Source organism: Rana temporaria, chromosome 5 (genome assembly GCF_905171775.1).
Source record: "Rana temporaria chromosome 5, aRanTem1.1, whole genome shotgun sequence".
In the NCBI taxonomy this organism is placed as follows: Eukaryota; Metazoa; Chordata; class Amphibia; order Anura; family Ranidae; genus Rana; species Rana temporaria.
Window position 1 is genome coordinate 52,992,091 of NC_053493.1, and position 24,655 is coordinate 53,016,745.

Sequence of the window (24,655 nt, forward strand, 5' to 3'; positions counted from 1 at the left end):
GTGGTATAAAGTTACAAGTACCGTCGCAAATTGTTTTTGTTCACTGACTAGAATTCTAGTGTGCCTATCGCTTATTTAATGTTATAGTTGGACAACCAGCATCATACTGGGTTACCATTAACCGCTTAAGGTCCGCCTCCTGCTGATATACGTTGGCAGACTGGCACGGACAGGCATATCAATGTACCTGTACATCCCCTTTAACCTGCCTGGCGGTATTCCCGAGTCTGACTCGGGGTGAGATTTTCCTGCTGCGAGCGGTAACCCCGAGTCAGACTCGGGCTTGCCTCGCAGCATCCATAGGCTTGGTTTACTTACCTTGTCCCTGGATCCAGCGATGCCACCGCGCTGTGCGAGCGAGCGGGACCTCGCTCGATTCACACAGTGCCTCTGTGTGACGCCGATCTCCGTTCCCTTCGACATTACGACGCACGGGAGCGGAGAACGCTGCCAAATTCAAAAAAGTAAACAAACACATTACATACAGTATACTGTAATCTTATAGATTACAGTACTGTATGTAAAAAATACACACCCCCTTGTCCCTAGTGGTCTGCCCAGTGCCCTACATGTTCTTTTATATAATAAAAACTTTTTTTTTCTGCCTGCAAACTGTAGATTGTCCATAGCAACCAAAAGTGTCCCTTTATGTCAAAAATAGTTTTAGAGCAGTTAAAAAACAGCGATAATAAATTATAATCACTTGCAGAATTGTGCGATAGCGATTTGTGGGGAAATTCGTCATAAAATAAATAAATAATGACAGCGACAATTCTGCAACTGAGCAAATTTCAGTGATTTTGATTTGATTACATTATTGAATAATTTTTATTATAATTATATTATTACTTTACTTGTTATAATTATTTATAATTATTTATTATATTATAATTTATCATTTTGTTTTTAAAAAAATGTCATACCCGGGATGCCTATTAGACTCTTGTTTGGTCAGATTTAAGTGAGTTATTCCTAAGAATTACAGACCTACAGTATAAAACGCCAAATTTCCTTGCAAATAATGGTACCGCTTTCAGCACCTTTTTTCTGAAAGAATCATACCGCCAGGGAGGTTAAATGCCTGTCCGTGTGGTCCCGCGCGCCAACCCTGCCGCCATCCCCGTGAGTCAGACTGCGGGTCCCACGGATTCAATCGCCGCGGGGATCCCCGCGATCGTTTCACAGAAGTATAGAGCAGAGATGCTTGTGTAAGCAAGCATCTCCCCGCACTGACTAGTGATAATAACACTGATCTCTGTTTTCCCGACTAAATCAAATGCGCCACAATAATCTCATTAACATTCCTAATATTTATAAAATTATGGTTTCACTGGAAGAGGCCGAATGACACACTTTCCATCCTTGGATTGGCGAATCAGAGGGGGACAGTGCTAGCGTTTGGGTGACTATGCTGGAGACTGAATTTTTAGGTTTTTGCCCAATCTTAAGTGAAGCTTTAAAGAGTACCTCCACTTTTTATTGTTGGTGTCGCTCCTATTTATTTATTTCTGTTTAATATATTTGGATGATGGTACCCAGTATTTATCTCAATCTCCTGGCACTTCCACTAATCTACTTTTATGAGAAGAAAAAGATTTCCCTCTGGGTGATCTATGTACACTGCAAGAATTTTAACAAATGCCCTGATTACAGTATAGCAATATAGTGTCACACTAATCAGTGCCCACCATTGCCCACCAGTGCCCATCAGTGCCAGCAATCAGTGCCCACCACTGCCCACAAGTGCCACCAATCAGTGCCCATTAGCGGTGCCAGTCAGTGCTGGCTAGCAGTGCTGCCTATTAGTGCTGCCCATCAATGCCCATCACTGCTGTCGATCAATGCCCATCAGCGTCACCCATCAGTGCTACCCATTAATGCCCATCAGTACCGCCTATCCTTGCAGCATATCAGTGCCCACCGGTGCCGCCTATCAGTGCCCATCAGTGCCACCTAACAGTGCCCATCAGTGCTGCCTATCAGTGCTCATCAGTGCCACATATCAGTGTCACTTATCAGTGCCTATAAATGCAGCATATTAGTGCCTCCTCATCAGTGCCACCTAATCCGTGCCAATAAGTACCACCTCATCATTGCCCACCAGTTCAGCCTATCAGTGCCCATTAGTGCTGCCTCATCAGTGCACATCAGTGAAGATGAAAAATTACTTAGTTACAAAATTTACTGACAGAAACTAAGTAAAAAACTTTTTTTTTTTTTTAATTTTTGGTCCTTTTTTTTGGTTAAAAAAAATAATAATATAGCATTGATTAAATACCACCAAAAGAAAGCTCTATTTGTGTGAAGAAAATTATAAAAAAAATATTGGGTTACAGTGTAGCACGACCGTGCAATTGTCATTCAAAGTGCGATAGCGCTAAAAGCCGAAAAATGGCTTGGGCAGGAAAGGGCTGTAAGTGCCCTGTAGACAAGTGGTTAATCAGCTGACGCACTTGCAGTGTTCTAATGTGGAAAGTTGCCGTATTGGCATCCCTTTAGAAGTGATAAATCCTTTGGAAGAATCTCACCAAAAATAAAAATTAAATTTCTGGAGACATTCTGTACACCAACTTCACACGGAAGACCTTCCATTGAATTTTACAGAAATTTACAGCACTGCAAATTGAAAAGGAATTGTAATTTTTAATAACATAATAACACTATGGCTTGTATATCAATTACATGTTTTTTCCCCCATGAAAGTGGAGTTACCCTTTAAAAATATGTAAATACTTAACTGCCCATAGCCTGGCCACAGGTTCACTTGTGGAATAAAGTTCACTTAAGAAATAAGTATTTTTTTTATAACGTATTCCATTTCATAAGGCTTAATACATTTCAATAGTTTAATTCATAGCTCAGAATTTTAGGTAAACTCTGCATAAGTATGAACTACAAAACCTTCCAAAATGTAAGCAATAACTGTGCTACTAGAAACTATTATAAAATCTAACATTTTCTTTTGGTGAGCAAAAGAAAACAAAATGGTTCCACTTACATCATCAGTCAACTAATCTTTAAACTTCACTACTGTTCCCAGTACGAGAAAATTAAATACTATATATTTCTAAAGTATATTTAAGTATATAGATTTTTTGGAACACCCTGCACAGAATTCCTCCAAAATAAATGTAGAAACTTTAGAGAAAATCACAAGAGCAAAAAAAAAAAAAAAATATATATATATATATATATATATATATATATATATATATATATATCTATCTATATATCTATATATATATATAGATATATAGCTAGATTCAGAGAGAGTTACGGCGGCGTAACTCTGAATCTACGCCGTTGTAATTTTAAGCGTATTCTGGAAACCAGATACGCTTAAATTAGGCTAAGATACGAGCGGCGTAAGTCTCCTACGCCATCGTATCTTAGGGTGCATATTTACACTAGCCGCTAGGTGGCGCTTCCGTTGTTTGCCGCGTCAAATATGCAAATGAGCAAGATCCGCCGATTCACGAACGTACGTGCGCCCGTCGCAATTAGTTACGCCATTTATGTAAGAGATACGCCGGCGTAAAGATAAAGCTGCTCCCTAGGTGGCGCAGCCCATGCAAGGTATGGACGTCGGAACAAGCCTATCTTTTTACGTCGTTTGCGTAAGTCGTACGCGAATAGGGCTGTGCATAAGTTACGTTCACGTCGTAGGCAGTGTTCGACGTATCTTAGGCATTCTATCCGATGCATGCGCACTGGGATATGTCCACGGACGGCGCCTGCGCCATTCGTTAAAAACGTCAATCACGTCGGGTCATGGTTTATTTACATAAAACTCGCCCACCTCTTCATAATTTAAATTAGGCGCGCTTACAACGGCCCATTTACTCTACGCCGCCGTAACTTAGGAGGCAAGTGCTTTGTGAATACAGCACTTGCCTCTCTGACTTACGGCGGTGTAGCGTAAATACGATACGCTACGCCGACTCAATAATACGCCGCCCTACGTGAATCCAGCAGATAGATAGATAGATACATCGATAGATACATCGATATAGCCCAATATAGCACTTTGCCTTGAATCAACTTAACTGAAGTTTGTGAACTACTGGAATAAGTAATGTGTATCTGCCAAGTTTAGACACCAAAAATACAGTTGTTCCCACTCACGTTTCCTTGGATTTAAGCTTATTAAAAAAAAACCTAGGCGTGCCTGCATTGAATTATTATTTCAGTACATAAATATTTTTACTCTTAACGTAAAACTGCAAGAAATGTTCGTTTTAGATATTAATAAGTAGGTTATGTTGCCTTAAATCACTACTTAATATGCAATAACTGCCTGGTTTATATAGAAGAATCCACAAAGCTTCCAGAGCAAACATTTCTTAGAAATTGAGGCACATTCACCAGTAACCGCGTGTTCTGATGGCTTAACATCTTTGGTTTTTGTGATGGCAAAGTAAATGAAACTTAAAACACAGTCACACGCTTATAGACTGGTGACCTTTCTGTATACTTTGTATACATAGCTGAGCCTAAAAAACTGCCCCGCTTCAAAATATACTTGTATCCTTTATACTTTGTACTATATAAATAGCTAATCATAAAGCTGACGTCACACTAGAGATCCTGTTGCTGGCAAGAATTTGTTTCCTCTATAAGAACAGCAAGACAGCGATAGCTGGAGAATCCAGGGCAAAAAAAGCTGTGATTTTGAAAGAATAGGGATCCGGAAATGGAATAAACCTCAGGAGAGGTAACTTTGTAATATTAATTAAAAAAATAATCTGTCTGGAGTTCTGCTTTTATGGAATTTTGTTTTTTTAATTAAAGCCCAACTCGGGCTAAAGTACGGGGAGAGTAAAACTGAGTATACAGGGCCTCGAAAAAGTATTCATACCCATTGAAAATCTCCACATTTTGTCATGTTACAACCAAAAAACGTAAAATTATTTTATTGGGATTTTAATGCGATAGACCAACACAAAGTGGCACATAATTGTGAAGTGGAAGAAAAATGTAAAATCGTTTTCCAAATCTTTTACAAATAAATATGTGAACACTGTGGCATGCATTTGTATTCAGCCCCCTGATACCCCTAACTAAAATCTAGTGGAAACAATTTCCATCAGAAGATACATATTTAGTAAATGTAGTCCACCTGTGTGTAATTTAATCTCAGTACAAATACAGCTGTTCTGTGAAGCCCTCAGATGTTTGTTAGAGAATCTTAGTGAATAAACAGCATCACAAAGGCCAAGGAACACACCAGACAGGTTGGGGATAAAGTTGTGGAGAAGTTTAAAGCAGGGTTAGGTTATAAAAAATATGCCAAGATTTAAACATCTCACAGAGCACTGTTCAATCCATCATTCGAAAATGGAAAGAGTATGGCACAACTGCAAACCTACCAAGACATGGCCGTCCACCTAAACTGACAGGCCAGGCAAAGAGAGCATTAATCCGAGAAACAGCCAAGAGGCCCATAGTAACTCTGGAGGAGCTGCAGAGATTCACAGCTCATGTGGGAGAATCTGTCCACAGGACAACTTTTAGTCTTGCACTCCACAAATCTGCCCTTTATGGAAGAGTGGCAAGAAGAAAGCCATTGTTGAAAGAAATCCATAAGAAGTCAATTTTCAGTTTGCGAGAAGCCATGTGGGGGACACAGAAAATAAGGGGAAGAAGGTGCTTTGGTCAGATGAGACCAAAAGTTTACCTTTTGGTCTAAAAGCAAAACACTATGGGGTAGATCCACAAAGAAATTACGCCGGCGTATCTACTGATACGCCGGCGTAATTTCAAAATTCCTGCGTCGTATCTTTGTTTTGAATCCTCAAAACAAGATACGACGGCATCTCGGCTAGATCCGACAGGCGTACGTCTTTGTACGCCGTCGGATCTAAAATGCAATTTTTCGGTGCCTGCTAGGTGACGTTCCCGTCGTAATCCGCGTCGAGTATGCAAATGAGCTATTTCCGACGGTCCACGAACGTACGACCGGCCGTCGCATTTTATTACGTCGTTTCCGTTTGGCTTTTTCCGGCGTATAGTTAAAGCTGCTATATGGTGGCGTACTCAATGTTAAGTATGGCCGTCGTTTCCGCGTATAATTTTGAAAATTTGACGTCGTTTGCGTAAGTCGTCTGTGAATGGGGCTGGACGCCATTTACGTTCACGTCGAAACCAATGACGTCCTTGCGACGTCATTTGGAACAATGCACCCTGGGAGTTTTTACGGACGGCGCATGCGCAGTTAGTTCGGCGCGGGGACGTGCTTCATTTAAATGAATCGCGCCCCCTACCAGCCGAATTTGAATTCCGCGCCCTTACACCGCGAGAGATACGCTACACCGCCGTAAGTTATGGCGCGGATTCATTGAGGATTCAAACCAACTAAAAGTAAGTTACAGCGGCGTAGCGTATCTTAGATACGCTGCACCCAGCGCAGATGTATGTGGATCTGCCCCTATGTGTGGAGGAAATCTAACACTGCACATCACCCTGAACACACCACCCCCACCGTGAAACATGGTGGTGGCAGCGTCATGATATTGGGATGCTTTTCTTCATCAGGGGCAGGGAAGATGGTCAGACATGATGGAACCAAATACAGGGCAATCCTATAAGAAAACCTGTTAGAGTCCGTAAAAGACTTAATATACAGCCAGAGCTACAATAGAATGGTTTAAACAACAGCATATACAACTGTGCACTACAAGTGCAATTGCTCCAGAGCCTAGTAAATGAGGCAAAGCTTCACTTTGAAAGGAATAGGCAATCACATGCAAGGAAAATAAATAAAAACAGCATTTTTTCTTGCGTAGATTGTCAGCAGAGCTCTCCCTCATTTACTAAGCTATGAAGCAACTGCACTTTACAAAGGTCACAGGTTTGCCTTTAATAAATAAACCCCATAAGCAGAACTACATGGAGTCATAGCACTGTGTTAGGCCCGTACACACGGCCGAGGAACTCGACGTGCCAAACACATCGAGTTCCTCGGCCAGTTCAATCCTGGAGCCGCCGAGGACCTCGGGGGGCCGAGTTCTCCCATAGAACAACGAGGAAATAGAGAACATGTTCTCTATTTCCTCGCCGAGGTCCTCGTCGGCTTCCTCGGCCGAAAGTGTACACAGCTAGAAACTCGGTCGGAAGCTGAATTCTGCCGAGGAAACTGGTCGTGTGTACGGGGCCTAAGAAATAGGTTGGTTGTTCAAATGATAAATGAAAAGCGCAGCTAAAGCACTACAAAAATGACCAGAGCTAATGCCCTGTGTGCAGCAAACTATAGTGACAACATATAGGGTGTCAACACCAATCTGTAAGAAGCCTAGTAAGTAAAACTAAAGACAAAACTTTTTTTTAGTGTTGGATAGAGTGGAGAAAGGTTAGAACACCTGTCTGCTTTTACGGCTTTCTGTATCTCCATTAGGGAGATTCCCCCTCTCTATCTATCCTGTTTATCATTATCACTGAAAGTAAAAGTAACAGAAAACCACACATTTTGGGTTGTCCCCAGAAAAGAAACAATAGGAAAATCTTCCAATGGGGACACTAGTTCTGGTGAACTGGGGGGGGGGGGGCTGCAAGAATCCCTTAATTTGCAGGGGTTTCCTCTCACTTTGTGTGTGGCTATGGGACAGCAAGTGAAGGAAAATCTCTGCGATGGGACACAGATAGAGAAAAAATCTGATAGAGGTAAACTAGTAGGAGGGGCGTGAAGGGCTGAAGTATGAGGAAGTGATCGGGAAGCTTGTTTCAGTGTGACGGACGCTGCCAACCAGAGATGCAGAACCGGATCTAAGGTGAAACCACCATCTCCACACACAGATTGATTGCATAGAGGCTGTTTTTTTTATATGGAAATGTTAGAGTATACATGGTGCATGATCGTTTAATTTTTTCTTTTAAAGGATAAAGCACTATTGCCCGTTTTTACTTTACATGTGAGTGATATGAGAGGAGGGCTCTGGTACCCCTCAGGAAGGAACATTCCATGGTGAAATTGGCTGCCTGGGTCATACAATAAGGGAAGGAGGAATGATAGGAGGAGTACCCTAGAGGATTGACTGCTGTCACAAGTGCTTTTCCTTAAAGCCTCATACACACTATTAGATTTTCTGCAGATTTTTGTCTTCAGATTTACCAAAACCATGTAGTGCAAGGGCCTGCCTGATTGCATACAAATTTAAACTTTTAAGGTTTGACCTCCTATTATATGGTTTTGGTAAATCTCAAGACAAAAATCTACAGAAAATCTAATAGTGTGTATGGGGCTTAAGCCTTGAGGTGAGGGTACATCCGGTGGGGGTTGCACAAGGACTGATTTGCCATATGCACAGGTGGATTAGAGTGAAGATTTGTGCTACACAGAATCTGCCCTTATTCATCACATATTGGACAATAATATTGTTTATAATCACCAGAGATTGGACTATTAACTATCAATTGATTGATTTATTAGCACATTGTTTTAGCAATTAATATTAATTTCATTTTTTCATATTTTTATTAAATTTATGTCATGTGATTGGGTATTCATGTGAAGTTGAGAGCACTTGCACTTTATTGAGGTTTGGCAGACTGCATTGAGCACTTTTAAGGGGGTTATATATATTATATATACAGGCATACCCCACTTTTAAGTACACAATAGTGTTTATTTACTAAAGCTGGAAAGTGCAAAATCAGACTCACTTCTGCATAGAAACCAATGAGCTTCTAACCCCAGCTTGTTCAATTAAGCCTAGTAGTAAAAGCTGGAAGCTCATTGGTTTCTATGCAGAAGTGAGCCTGATTTTGCACTTTCCAGCTTTAGTAAATAAACCCCATTGTGTACTTAAAAGTGGGGTATGCCTGTATTTGCACTTTATAGCACTGCACTAATTTTGTATTCATTTTCTGTAGTGCCACATATTTACGAAGTGTGGGGAGTGCTGGCAGCTTTTTTGTATATCTGGTTTGCATAGCTGCTCATGAGGTTTTGATATATAATTATCTACTTTAAAGCTATGCTGGAGCATGTGACTCTTGGTATTAGCGATTGATGACTGGCCATTCCTCCACCCAGAGGGACAGCGACAGAGTACCCAGACCCTTAAATTAGAGCATGCGCAAGCTTTCCTCAACTTTCTCCCAACAAGACACAAAGCAAAAGGCACAAATAGCTGCAAGAAAATCTGCCCACATGGACTCCAAGGCTTATAAAAAGTCAGCAAGTGACTCAACACAACCATGCAAAAAAGTGATATATGCATTTTAAAAGGAAGTTGGTCTTAAAAAGAGCAGCAGAGACATGTTAACAGTCAAAGGCAGATCCCAATCAATAATAAAAATAAGGCTATACATTTTTGCATAATCCAATCCAGCTAATAGAGACAGGGAAAAAGCCACATTAGGCAGTCCATGACTTACTAAACATCACAAACCTGGATTCCTACATGGGCCGAAATGCAGTTCTAAGTACCAACTGATGCATGACCTGAAAGGGAACTTTGCTTTGGAAAGAAGAGATGAATAATCTGATTGCAAGTCAGAGGAAAAACAGCTACGGGGCTACAAGCAGCCTTGAATGATGTCACAAATAATTGATCAAGACAGTGGCAGTATTACTACCGAGGATTTTCTGGGCAGAGAAAACTACAGCACTGTCCCAAAGTTCACTTTTCACTTCATGCCTTTCATTTGTTGAAGCGTTTTATTTCAGTTCTTTTTTTTTTTTTAAACGTTCGTTGTTTCTTTTTTCTCCAACAGAAAATACTTTGTACTGTTTGGCTGATACTGCCAGCTAGAAGGCTCCTCCTTTGCAAAAATTAAAGACTATCTAAACCCAAAACTGCAATATACTGAATTGCAGCTTGCCAGCCCTTAGATGTGCTGGCTACATTACTTTACTTTTTTCAGACTTTTTTGTTTTCCAGGACTTCCAGTCCTAGGGTGACAACTCATAGTTACATAGTTGGTGAGGTTGAAAAAAGACACAAGTCTATCAAGTATAACCTTGCACTGTATCTAGGCTGCGCTCATGAATTGGACTACAAACTTCTCCTCCCCTCCTTATCTCCATTACACAGAAAGGTGTTGTTTTGTAGTTCATTGATGACAGCTGGGAAAGCTGATAACATTGTTTGACATTTCAACAAGTTATAAGGACGCTGCATATCTGGCAGGATCACCAGGTATTTTCTGTACTTGTAGGAAATATACTTAGCTTGAAAAAAGAAAACAAATTCAGCCATCACATCTATGAACTTTTATGTAGGCTGAAAAAAACACCGCTATTCACATGCACCGATCATTCCAGCCACAAACACCACTGACTCTTCCTCCTGGAATCCGGTATATGCGGCTAAACGGCTGTGTGAAGGAGGCCTTAATCTGCAATATATTACCTTTTTTTCCTTTGATTTAGATATTCTTTATACAGTTGCTTGTATAGTCTGTGTATCCAAATCAATAAAATATAGAGAATTAGGGAATGGAGACATGACTGCATCCATTACCATCACCGTGTAAATATGGCCCCTTGCAAAGTTTTACTACTCAATTTGGCACTTTCCAGTTCAATGCGCCCTTCTTCCAGAAATGAGTATCTGTGCAGCCTACGGGATGGCGCCTTGAATGTGAATAGTCGACAGGTACACTTCAATAAACACAATGTCAAGTCTGTCACCTTCCTCTAAAACATTATTTCCCACAGCACATTAGTAAATTTCCCTCTATGTGGTTAATGTCGGTTTCCACAGGTCGTAAAACCGCGTTTGCAGGGCCAGGAAGGGGCGAAAGGTGTGACTTTCCACTGAGTGATAATGATCTTAGAAATTAGGGCTGCTGTAATGCCGACTGGTTTGTAAGTGAAACATATTCTCAAGTGTAGCCGTGTTTTTGAACATCGGTCCTTTGAGCTGTCTGTCCGTCCAGACTCCAGATTTCAGTAATAAGTCCCAGCTGGATTTATTTCAGCTAAAAGAGAGCGCTGGACTTGGTCTGTGCCACAGGAGCCACACCTATGAAGTATGTAAGCTTACTGTACTGTACATGGAGAAGAGGTAAAGATTTAAAATGGACCTCTTAATAACGTTACAAGTCTGTTTAAAATCCATTCTTAAGATATTACAATAAATAGCAACAGTATTAATTTTAAAAACAAAAACTTGACCTTTTATCATTAAAAAGCCATCTGTGATCTCTATGCAAGAGAATTTAGATTTTAGAGTCTTCGGATTTACCAAATCATATAATAGGTGGTCAAACCTTAAGAGTTTCAATTTGTATGCAATCAGGCAGGCCCTTGCACTAAATGGTTTTGGTAAATCTGAAGACAAAAACCTGCAGAAAATCTTATAGTGTGTATGGGGCCTTAAGCCTCGTACACATGGTATGATTGTTGGACGACCGAGCGTCTGATTTTTGTCAAAAGGGCGTGTGCAGGATCTTGTTTTGCATACCAACTGTCCACAAATTGTCGTTTAACAAACACAAACGTAGTGACATACTATGAGGCCCCGTACACACGACCAGTTTCCTCGGCAGAATTCAGCTTCCGACCGAGTTTCTGGCTGAATTCTGCCGAGGAAACTGGTCGTGTGTACACTTTCGGCCGAGGAAGCCGACGAGGAGCTCGACGAGGAAATAGAGAACATGTTCTCTATTTCGAGAGAGTGGGTAACCGCTCAAAGAGAACCAGGTAATCTGATTCCTGTGGTCCGAGCCAAGGGTGCAGGCAGTGCAATCAAAATGCAGGTTAGGATGAAGGAAAAAAGCTGGGACAGCCGCACTCCAAAAAAACTCCTCCTTTAATTAAAAATCACAAAATACATGCCACAGCAAAAAATAGCACAACAAAAGAAAAGCTGACGTTTCGCACTATGCCTTAGTGCTTCTTCATAGCTATGAAGCACTAAGGCATAGTGCGAAACGTCAGCTTTTCTTTTGTTGTGCTGTTTTTTGCTGTGGCATGTATTTTGTGATTTTTAATTAAAGGAGGAGTTTTTTTGGAGTGCGGCTGTCCCAGCTTTTTTCCTTCATCCTAATGTTCTCTATTTCCTCGTTGTTCTATGGGAGCTTTCGTCCCGCCGAGCTCCTCGGCGGCTTCAGGGCTGAACTGGCCGAGGAACTCGATGTGTTTGGCACGACGAGTTCCTCGGCCGTGTGTACGAGGCCTGAGAGTATAAAGAGGAAGTTAATTTCTCAAGCGCCACCCTTTGGGCCCCTTCTGTTAATTTCATGTTAGTAGAAGTTTGGCGAGCGTTGATTTGCGATTTTCAGATCGTACAAAATAAATGCCTTTTAAAATAAGTTTGGCATAACAACATTCAAAGCAGCTTCATTATTATCGCATTAAAGAAGATGAGTATTTTGAAATTTTATAGCCTGCACATCCAGATTTAGTCTCCTTTCCTCCTGAGTTGGAACCATAAGGTATAGTAGGGGATTGACCTGGGTCAGGCATTTAAAACAGGCAATAACTGCACAGGCACCAGGATTTATGTGACTGTTTTTTTCTAAGTCAGCACCTCAATCTATAAAGTATATTTTGACTTTGGATGAAGCCAGAACAAAAATGGCAGATGAAGGCACTATCAGAGGGAATATTTTGATCTCTATGAGGTGATACGTACTTGTGTTACACATGCGCTCAACATATATATATATATATATATATATATATATATATATATATATGTAATTCTAGGTTCACTTTAACGCATTTCTTAAACAAATGGATGGCCCAATATTGGAAGATGAACTCTGGAGTCAACAGTTTTTCTACACCTTAAGGTAGAACTAAAGACAAAACTGTTTTTTAGTTTTGGATAGAGTGGAGATGGATTAGAACACGTATCATCTCTTATTGCTGTCTGTGCCCCAGTTAAGAAGATTCACCTTTTCTATGTGTCCTATTTACCATTATCATTAGATGTGAAAGTAAGAAAATCAAACATTTTGCATTGTCCCAGAAAAGTAATAGACAGGAAATCTTCCAATAGGCACACAAGTTCTGGTGATCTGGGGGTCCCCAAGGATTTTCCCTAATTTTCAGGGATTTCCTCTCACTTCCTGTTTTAGCCATTGGGACAGCAAGTGAAAGGTAACCTTTGGGATACAGATAGTGAAAAAAAAATCTTACAAGGGTTATACCCCTCCTTGCTCTTTCCAAAATTGTAAAAAAAGTTTTTCATATAGTTTGGCTGTAAAGTGTATTTCCACTTTTGTAGTCAAATTTGAGAAAACCCCACTATTTGTTTCTTATTGGTTCTCATTCACACAGGATGTCTACTCTTTTAATAATATGTCTTACCTTTTAGATGCCTGTCAGAAGGAGGTGTCATGGCTGACTGCAAGATCATTCCACATTTTGAAAAATGTGGAGTGAGCCTGTCTCAAGTCCCAAAGGTGGAAATACACTTTAAGGAAAAGGAACATTATTTCAAGGACAGGGAGGAGCAGATTTTGGTCAGGGAGGTCAACTGATATGCAAGGGGCATATCAGGCCTCGTACACTCGATCAGTCCATCCGATGAGAACGGTCCGAAGTAGCTGACTGATGGTCTGATGTGCCTACACACCATAGGTTAAATAACCGATTGTGTCAGAACGCGGTGACGTAAAACACAACGACGTGCTGAAAAAAAACTAAGTTCAATGCTTCCAAGCATGCGTCGACTTGATTCTGAGTATGCACAGGTTTTTAACCGATGCTTTTGCATACTAACGATCGGTTTTGACCTATCGGTTAGGCGTCCATCGGTTCAATTTTAAAACAAGTTCCTATTTTTTTGACTGAAGGTTAACTAACCGATGGGGCCCACACACGATCGGTTTGGACCGATGAAAACGGTCCATCAGACCATTCTCATCGGATGGACTGATCGTGTGTACGAGGCCTAAGGGTTCATCTACATCAAACTGGAATGACCATCCCGAAACATCCGTTTTTCATATATAATGTCCTTCAACATCCCTTCAGTTGTGAAACTTAAACAATTAACAGCTGTCCCACACTTTATGGCACTATGATGACTGATATAATTAAAAAAGGGTCATTGTCAAACCTTCATACCTCCCCTCATATTCTTGGAAAATCATCTTCTGTGTTGACACCCTTCATAATGACTGGATTACGGTGATTGAGTTATGTGGCTATACATTCTAGGATATGTTCCTGACACTCGTTAGAACTGATAAAGGTGCTCAGATGGCCCAAAACAATTGATCTGCTGTTCCATGTGTTTGAAAAGAAAATATTCAAAGTAGAACAAGAGAACCTCTGCCTCATCTTGTGCCATCTTGCTTTTTCAGTTAACCAAAAATAGGCAACCCTCTTATGCCCTGTACACACGATCGGTTCATGCGATGAAAACGGACTGATGGATTTTTTCATCAGATATCCGATGAACCTGTTTTTTATCAGTCTTGCCTACACACCATCAGTTAAAAAAACGATTGTGTCAGAACACGGTGACGTAAAACACAACGACATGCTGAGAAAAATGAAGTTCAATGCTTCCAAGCATGTGTCGACTTGATTCTGAGCATGCGTGGATTTTTAAACGATGGACGTGCCCACAGACGATCGTTTTTTTCTATCAGTTAGTTGGAACCATAAGGTATAGTAGGGGGTTGACCTGGGTCAGGCATTTAAAACAGGCAATAACTGCACAGGCAATAACCGCTGGGGCCCACACACGATCAGTTAGTCTGATGAAAACGGTCCATCAGACCGTTTTCATCAGATAAACCGATCGTGTGTACGTGGCATTAGAGAAGAGCTCTATCCACCTGTCCTAATTTGTCCTTCTTTTGAATAAATTGTATGTCTATACCAAAGACTGATCAATCACTGGATGGCAGGGATCCAATGCCACATATCAGAATGAACTCGCCATTGCTGTGCTTGAAAACGTAACATTTAATTTTACATATTTTGGGATGGGCACTGCTATGATCTCTTCTTACGCCATACCTTCTTCCAGCTTTGAAGACTGAAGTTTGCCTACCTATCTTACTAAAGGAATTGCTTTGAACCTGGAACACAAAAGAGCCTAGAACATTGATTCAACACAACCAATGCAGGATTGGAAGGTATAGAGTAGGAAAGATATAATGATCACACCATTGAGCATGGGCACCTTACACATTAGATTGAGGTTTTATGTGCCTAAGCAGCATCTTTCCAATCGTGTTTTGGCACACCAAGTGCTTGGACGTTTATTTATTTCATTGGCCAGGATATTAACTTATTTTAGCCATTGAAATGAAAACATGGGATGTCCTTTACCAGAGCTGTATGGTTCTGAAACACTCATACAATGTCATTTTCTACTAAGTCTACTTTTTATAGCAAACGCAATCACCTGGGTTGAATTAAAAGCCTGAAATTAAACTTAATTTTGGATCATGATCTAATTCAGGCCAGGTTATTGCATATGGAAAATGAACGAGAAAAGCAGAACTATTTATTAATGTACTGTGAAAAGGACCTGGGTTGGCAATCCATGGACTAATTAATTTAACAAAGAACTTTATCCTTTTAATGAAAAAATATCTGTGGTAGCTGTACTATAGCCCTAAAACAGTAAATCTGTAAGAAACTTTATAGTAGCTGTGAACCTCTGAAATAAAAAAATGAACAAAGCATATACTGAAATGGTGTGTACTTGCCTCAGTCCATAGCACTTAGTGTGGATCATGTCTGCTCTCTTCGTACTCTGCTATCTGCACAAATCACTTCAGACAGGTTTCCCCAGAGATTGGGCAATCTATGATGGCATCCTCTAGCGCACAGCAGGTAAATGACAATCTCAGGTGTATGTGTCCCTATGAGACTGTGTGTGTGTGTGTGGGGGGGGGGGGAGATTTCCATTCCTTCCACTTAGGTCTCAAATTACACCCAGTTCTGTGCTGAGCATAAGATTCCCACCCCCCTGCCTCCTGGAAGCTGAGAAATACCGTGTGATCTGTGAACTTTGGAAGGCTGTGGAGAAGTGAGGGCTGCAGATAAGCTAGTACAGTTCATGTAGGAGGATTTAATTAATCTCTATGTATCATCTGAGGCTAGCCTCTTCAGTGGGCTAATGTTTATTATTACTTATTAAAAAAAAATCACAGAAATTCTAATAACAAACTAAAGCGCTTAAAGTGGTAGTAAACTATTCCCCTGGTGTGCTCCTTCTCAATGCAGCCAGTATGATAAAGCTTTCTATTACATTCCGCCCAATTACTGACCCCTTTGTATGTTCTTTACTGTTATTCTGTTTCTTATTTTCTCATTTCCCAGCGGAAGCTGGCACCATGTTGGGTAGCCTCTTCTGATGCAAAAGCGGTGTGGGCTTCCGCCCTTTCTGTTTCTCCCTGCTCAAATCTCGCACATGCCCAGTAATTTTTTTTTAGCCAAGCCTTGTTTTTGATCCGGAATACTACGGCAACCCTGTCCGGCAACCTGTCCTGTGCTTGCACCAATGTTTACATCCCCTGTGATGTTGCAAGTCACATGAGGTGTAAATAGTGAATGGACCTCTACACTCGCGGGATTGCAGAGCAATGCCACAGAGAGGACGTGACGGAGCCACAGCATAATACTGAATAGTTGACAAACGACAAGCGTGGCGTGAACAAGGAGGGGTTGGGGTTGATTTACTAAAGGCAAATCCACTTTGCACTACAAGTGCACTTGGAAGTGCAGTCGCTGTAGATCTGAAGGGAAGATCTGAAGTGAGGGGAAGCTCTGCTGATTTTATTATCCAATCATATGCAAGCTAAAATGCTGTTTTTTTATTTTCCTTGCATGTCCTCCTCAGATCTACAGCGACTGAACTTCCAAGTGCACTTGTAGTGCAAAGTGAATTTGCCTTTAGTAAATAACCCCTATTATGCGCATGCGCTGGTGACGTCATAGAACTGAACAAAGATCTAGAGACAGTGATTTGTAGACCATATTTTCATTATTTAAATGGAGAAAATTGCTCAGGTTGAATTTACTACCACTTTAAAAGGGGATATAATTACAATGTACAAATATATCAAAGCTTAATACACAAATGAAATATATACAAGTTTTATTTGTAATTTCAGGCAGCCATTGTGATATGCAACAACTTATTTTATTTGGGAAAAATCATCTTCTACTTTCTAGTTCAGCTCCCCGCTCATCAAACAGATGTGGTGATACTGATGCTTTGGCTAGGAAGCAGGCTGGAGGTAGAGAGGCAAAACTGAAGTGCTAAATTATGACGCCTCTCTGGCTATCTAGCTTTGTAAATGACAAGGTCGTCTGTACGGAATTGCAAATTCTTTGGCAGGTAAAAGAGTAAATGTATTTGTTTCAACTGTGAATTTGGCTGTTTGCCTGGAGTTTTGCTTTAAATAAGATTTTCTTTTAAGACCAAACAAAAAGAGAAAAAAAAGACATAACACTTGAAGGATTTAATTTGCATTAGCAATTTGTTGTGTGTTTTTTTTTTTTGTTTCTGTGCAAAATACAACTACTAAAATACAGTAGGTCCCAGGTCTTTCTTTTGCACAGGGGATTCATACTATAGATAATGCAGTATTTAAAGCAGGTGAAGTCTCCAGCTGCCTTATGTAAGTCTGTAATTTGCACGTGCAAAGTATTCAAACCCCTTGAAATTTTCCGCAATTGGTCATATGTGAATAAATATGTGAAAAGTGTGGCGTGCATTTGTATTCAGCCCCCTTTATTTTGATACCCCTAACTGAAAGTAGAACCAATTGCCTTCAGAAGTCACCTAATTAATAAATAGATTCCACCTGTGTGTAATTTATTCTCCATATAAATACAGCTGTTCTGTGAAACCCTCAGAGGTGTGTTAGAGAACCTTAGTAAACAAATAGCATCATTAAGGCCAGGGAACACACCAGACAGGTCAGGGATCAAGCTGAGGAGAAGTTTAAAGCAGGGTTAGGTTATAAAAAAATATCCCAAGCTTTGAACATCTCGTGTTCTGTTCTATCCATCTGTTCTATCCATCATCCGAAAATGGAAAGAGTATAGCCGGGCAAGGAGAGAATTTTTCAGGGAAGCAGCCAAGAGGCCCATGGTAACTCTCGAGGAGAGATCCGTGGCTCAGGTGGGAGAATCTGTCCACAGGACAACTATTAGTCGTACACTCCACAAATCTGGCCTTTATGGAAGATTGGCAAGAAGAAAAACATGGTGGTGGCAGCATCATGTTGTGGGGGTGCTTTTTTTCAGCAGGGACAGGGAAGCTGGTCAGAGTTGATGGGAAGATGATTGAAGGCAAATATAGGGCAATCTTAGAAGAAAACCTGTTAGAGTCTGCAAAAGACTCGAGACTGGGGTGGAGGTTCACCTTCCAGCAAGACAACAACCCTAAACATACAGCCAGGATGGGGGAATCAGCTTTTTTTTTTTTTTTCTCATTTGAACGGAAAAAACTAATCACATATGGAGAAAAGTGCTAGTACACAATTTAAAGGGGTGACCATACCCCAACCTATTCCATGTAATAACAGGTAGCTGGATCGCAAATTCTTCTATTACACTCAGCAACAAAATCCCCATTTTGCGGTTTAAATAGGTACATAGTTGGTAAGGTTGAAGAAAGACACCAGTTCATTCAGCTCAATCTGTGTGGGTGTGTGTTTGTGTTTAACAATACCATTTCCCATATCCCTGTATGATGCATTCATAAAGATGCTCATCTAAAAGTTTTTTAAATTATTGACACTCCCTGTTGACAATCATCACCAACTGTGGAAATTAGTTGTATATCCTTACTGCTCTGACAGCAAAGAATCCCTTACACAGTTTAAAGCTAAACGTCTCTTGTCCAACTTTATTATTTCTTCCTTCAGAGTTTCTCCCACTAGCAAGTAATTGGCGTTTATACTTTTAGCCTCCTAGTGCATTACTTTGCTTTTTTTTCATATTAAACCTTATTTGTCATGTATCTGCCCACCCCTTTTTTATTGCGGTCTTCCTGGAAAGTTTATATATTCTGCTGTGTTTTGCCTGTTTAGCTTTGTATCATCAACACATACTGGGATTGGACTATTTAGACCAACCTCAATATCATTTATAGACAAATTAAAAATAATTGGTCCCAGGTCAGAGCCTTGGGGTACCCCACTCACAACGCCAGACAATTCAGAAGATACGTTATTTAGCATCACCCTCTGCATGTGCTCCAGTAAACGGTTTTCTATCCAGGTACATACAGTACATAATAATCAATGCCAACAGACCTCAATTTGTAAATAAACTGTTTATGGGGAAATGTATTGAATGCTTTGGCAAAATTCAGATACACCACATCCACAGGCCTTCCTTTATCTAGAGCTCACAGATCATTTCCTCAAAGAATGTTAACAGGTTGGTCTGCCAAGAACAATCTTTCATAAATCTATGATGGTAACTTCTAATGATACTGTTTTCGTAAGTAAATTCTCCAAAAGTTTACATACTATTGATGTTAGGCTGACTGGTCTGTAGTTCCCAGGTATATACAGTATTTTGTCCCTTTTTTAAATATTGGTACCATGTTAAAGTTTCGCCAATCAGTTGGTACCATTCCAATCACTAAGATGTCCGTAAATATTTGGAATAACGGTCTAGCAATAACCAGGTTAAGTTCTTTGAGGACTCTTGAGTGTAAGCCATCTAGTCCTGGTGAGTTTTTCAAGTCTTTTTTAGACACTGGCTTCTGTTAGCCACAAGGATACATTCCATGCAGTGATACTAGCAATGGAAAAATGGGTGGAAAAATGGGTTTACCGGTAATACAGTTGTGTTCTCCTTGTCACTTGTAACCAACTACCCCCAATTATCCTTTATGGGGCCATCCTCTTATATCCAAACAGAGGGGCCACTTTCCCAGTTTAACCAAATGAAATCTTACATATGGCCTGGACATACCATATTGAAGTGTAAAGTAATGAGCCAGCAACTATTCAACTTTGAACTGACATTTGCATTTCCCACCTGACAAAAATCCTAAATACAGTCCCCTTTATAGAACAACCACAAATAGGAGTACAGTCAAATTGCAACGCTTTCCACCACAACAGTCATATAAACAGTACCCCTTTCCTCACAGTGGCCATATGCACATCAACCTCCCTCCCTCCCCAGCTATAAAACCTGACTTGTGTTAGCTTTGTTGATAGTATAAAACTACCCTTTACCATGGCGGAGCAGTAATCATTAATCCCAAAGCGCTCCCTTGCAGGCTTTTTAAAGAAACTGTACATAAATCAGATAACACATCAGGATGGCTAACAGAGATTTATTTCCAGTTTAAAATGGAAAGTTCCTAAAACTATAAGGACAATATCTTATTATGATATTAGGATAACTAAGAGTTGTGTATGTGAAAAAAATGCATTGCTGTTCATCCATCAAAACTGCACGTAAATTAATTCTGTAGGAATGGGACAAAATCATATGTTTTCAGACTAAATTATCTGCAGAGTAATTGGCATTCATTGGAAAAAAAGTGCAAATTGGTAAAATGTTGCATTAGGCCACTAGATGGAGCTGAGAAACATCCTTATTTCCTATATAACCCAACCCTATCTAGTGGCCATAATGTGGTATTTTCCCCATTCACTCTTTTTTTTACAATGAATAACATTCAATCTGCAGAGAATATTGCCAGAGATAATTCACACATAAAGAATATACATTCTGTTTCAAAGGAAAAGCTATGGAAATCTTTTATGAAAACACCACATAGTGTCTCTTGCTGTGATTGTGATGACATTTAGTAATTATTCCACAGAATACAGCTAAATTTAGAAACATCAGAGAATTCTTTTTATAACATTGTTAAGTTTTAACAATAGTGATTTAAATCCTGAAATGATCACCATGATATTGTGGTGGTTCTGTATTACCTTGAGGAAATGCACAGAATGGAATGAATAGTCTCACCTGTTCGGTAGACAAAGTTGCCTTCAGTTTCTGATGACGAGGGAGACACAAGCTCTTCCTCAAACTCATTGGAACTAAATGACCCTGAGTGGTTTCTTTGCCTCGTCTTTTCCCTCATGGCGGCATTAGTGGCCATGACGTGTCTTAAGGAGTCATTGAGATAGCGATGCAATAAACTGCTCTTGTATTTTGGAGGGGATACATAGTCTTCATTGGTGCTAGCTTCTGCTCTCATCCCTGACTTGATGACTGAGCTTTCATTGTTAATCACAGTATGGTGGATGGGTTTGTTGTAGCTTTCCTCAATAGCGTGACTCCTTGGTACATTTTCTCCATCTGTAGAACAACAAAACCAAGTGTTACTGCATCCGTCTATACTAATTCTTCAGTTACCAGTAAAATATAGAGTGTAATTCAGTGAAAAACACTTGCTAATTTGTGCAAATGTTCACCAAATAAAATAATGAAGATCTGAGAAAAGGCTCTTCTCACAGCTGGATCCCATCTGTTACTAGGAATGGATAGAATTTCCCACTGTGTTACAATCGCGATAAAGAGGGAAGATTTTTATTTGCAGATTAAAACTAAAAACCATTTCAAGGAAGTATTTTCACTCTAAGGTCTTATGCACACTTAAACACTTTTTTAACAGGCGTTTCACTTTTTTTTCTGCCCCTAAACACCCCATGCACACAGAGGCCTTTACAGGACTTTAGAGGCATGGTTGTTTAAAGGTAGAAAAAAAAACATCACTTGTGCGTTCAAGAGAGGAGCGTTTTGGAAAAATGCCACAATGTGCCTAAACCCAGGTAGACACATCTGAACATGCCTAAGGCTCCATTCACACCTAGGCGTTTTAACGCCTGAAGCCCGACGCTATTGCCGCCTTAAATACGCTGGAGGGGTGATTTAACATTGTTCTCTATGGAGATGGTTCACATCTCCACGCCGAACGCCGAAACGCCGTACGCCTGAAGCTCAAAACAAGTCCCTGACCCTTTTTTTCAGGCGGCTTCGGCGTTCGGCATAGCTGACAATGTTATAATCACCCCTCCAGCGTAAAAAATTACGCGTTTTGGCGTGACAAATCACGGTACAAAACGCTGCAATGTGTCGCGGCAAATCGCGGTACAAAACGCCGCGCTAAGGTGTGAATGCAGCCTTAGCGATAGGCACGTTTAGTTCTTGAGCATGTTTTATTTCAATAGCCAGAATAAAGTAATATTCTTGCCAATTAAATAAATGTTCAAGCGCTTGACTCATCTGCCCAGAGAGAAGTGTGCATGAAGCTTTAAGCTGGCCATTGAAGACCCAATTTTATTCGATCAGCCAGCGGGAGATAAAAAAAAAAGATTCCTCTACCTACACAAGCAAAGTGGTTAAGGGAATTCTCCTTACTGTGCTATTGCAGTCTAACAACTCCTCTACTGTCAGAATACAACAATCAGCACTACAGCCAATTGGCTACAGAAGGAAAATTTTCCAATAGATCCATTGGAGGAGACTCATTAGATTAATTACTCTCAAGCAGAAATGGTCATAGATTGGCCAAAATGTGTCTGATCCCTGCTGAAATGTCAGAATTTCGATTCATCTATGGCCAGATTTAGTAACTGATAGTAGACCATATGAAAGAGGAAGTAAAGTCTCTCTCTTTAATTGTACCTACAGGTAAACCTATAGTAAGGCTTACCTGTAAGTATTGTAAATATCTCCTAAGCTTGCACCGTTTAGGAGATATTTACTGTATATGCTACTACCAACATCTTCAGTGCATGCGCACTGAAGGAATGTCCTGCTTGTGCTGTTTCTTTAGGGCCCATGCCATGACTGGTGGTTCCCGTGCGCATACGTGGGAGTGACGTAATTGCAACTCGCCAATCATAACTTCTGAAGCCCGTGAACCTGAAAGTAACTCCGGGAAACATGTCAGCCCTGTCAGGGGTGTGTCGGCGCCAATCCAGGGTATCGTTCTAAGGCAAGTATTTTATAATGAGCTAGTATGCGATGCTCAATATGTCTTTGTCTTGCAGGTTTTTTATTTATTGTTTTCGTTTTTTTAGAGGTTCACAACCTCTTTAAATTGTTCAAAGAATGAAAAAAAATTTGTTCCCAAATTAGTTTTGTTATCCTTTCAAGACTAGTTCTTCAGAATTGTTCAAAAATGTTATGTTTGTAAAGGGAATGCAATGTTGTCTTAAAAGATAAGTATAGGGTTTGGGTTTTCTTCAGATTCATACTTACCTAGTTGGATGCAGCATTGGTCCGATGCTGCATCTGTCCTCCGCTGGCTGTAAAACTGAGAACCGAGCAATCGAACATTGTCTATGGCTTGAGTCTCAGTGCTTCCTGAGCAGAGAGGTGCTGACTCAGTCAGCAGCTTTCTGCTCTGTCCTCCGCACTCACTGGAATGCTGGACTGTGGAGGGGGCAGGAGCGGCTGACTCAGGCTCTCAGTGGCTCCAGGCATGTGGGTGAATCCCATCCTTCCAGAGCTTGGACCGGCTCAGTGATGTCAGCCTCCAGCGGGATTCAGCTGGCTGTCTGCTGAAAAGGTGTCACAGGAGTGCAGAACGGACTGCACTCCTGTGATCCACAGAAGAAGTACAGCCAAATGAGCTTTGGCTGTACTTCTCCTTTAAAGAATTACTTGTCATAATCTGTATGGCTAATATTTGTACTTCCCTGCTGTCTATTCTGAATTTAAAAAATTCTATAATTTTTTTTAACTATTTAAAAAACCTACTATAACCTACTAGAAAAATCTCAATAGGCTTAAATATATCTTTTAAAGAAAGTGAAAGGAATTTTTCCATTTAAGTGATCTTTTCTTGATGTAAAATAAATCATCCAGGGTAACACGAGTGATAAAGTGAGGCCTTTAAACTTGTGCATTTTTTTTCTAATTGATCTCTGCGTTCCTCTAGGGACCCTTTTTTCTAGGCCCAGGCCTTTTTCCAAGCAAAGATTAAACCTCCCCGCTCCCAATTCTAAACCCCACCTCAACTTTAACTTCAAATGCCAGAGTATCCACAGTCTGATGAGGTTCTGGCATTTGACGGCTAAATGACAAGGTCTTGTGCACCAGCCTGTGCTTAGGATCCAAGGGGCTTCATGGAGACATAGAGATTTGAAGTCAGGTACTTGCAGGAACCACAAGGTACTTACATACCTACACACATACATTGTTACTTTTTTTTTTCTTTAACATGACAGGTACACTTTAAATATTGCTCACAGTAGGTGAGTTGGAATCTTCTCTAATATCCTATCTGGTTTATTTTCTTTTTCTCCCTCCTAGCACTCTTACTCAATGAACACGAGAGCTTGCGGACGATGAAGAGTAAATCCCGTCAGTTTATTTTTATAAACTGAGTGTAAAGGGGAAGAACGGGGTCACACGTTTAAGAGGAACTGGATTGTCAGAATAGGCACCATAAATAAACGTATGCATTTCAAACACGGTAAGATCGTGCCCTCATACCCAGTACAGTGTGTATTCTTGTATTCCAACCTTCATTTCTCTACCAATAAACATTCCCCACTGGCTCAGTCCAGCAGTTTTTCCTCTACTGATATGTAACCTATTCTTTACAGGAATAATCCTCCTTTTCTTAGAAAGTCTGGCCAGCATCCAGTATAAACAGATACATCGTGTATGAGCTGCCACTGTGTACACGGCATGGAAGGAATTAGATATCAAGCCTTGTTTCTTTTGTACGACTCCTAGATCCTCACATTTACACTAATGCTGTTCTGCCTCAGCGCACTGGAATACAAA

The 24,655-nt window shown here is 40.5% G+C and overlaps 1 protein-coding gene across 3 annotated transcripts in view; it reads right to left on the minus strand.

The window, feature by feature from the left end:
• MKX (mohawk homeobox) overlaps positions 1 to 24,655 on the minus strand; it is a 176,608-nt gene that overhangs the window by 65,985 nt on the left and 85,968 nt on the right. For all 3 annotated transcript variants that reach the window (XM_040352584.1, XM_040352583.1, XM_040352585.1), the window contains exon 5: positions 20,876 to 21,211. In XM_040352584.1, coding sequence (XP_040208518.1) covers positions 20,876 to 21,211 — 336 coding nt within the window. The remainder of the gene's footprint in view (positions 1 to 20,875; positions 21,212 to 24,655) is intronic.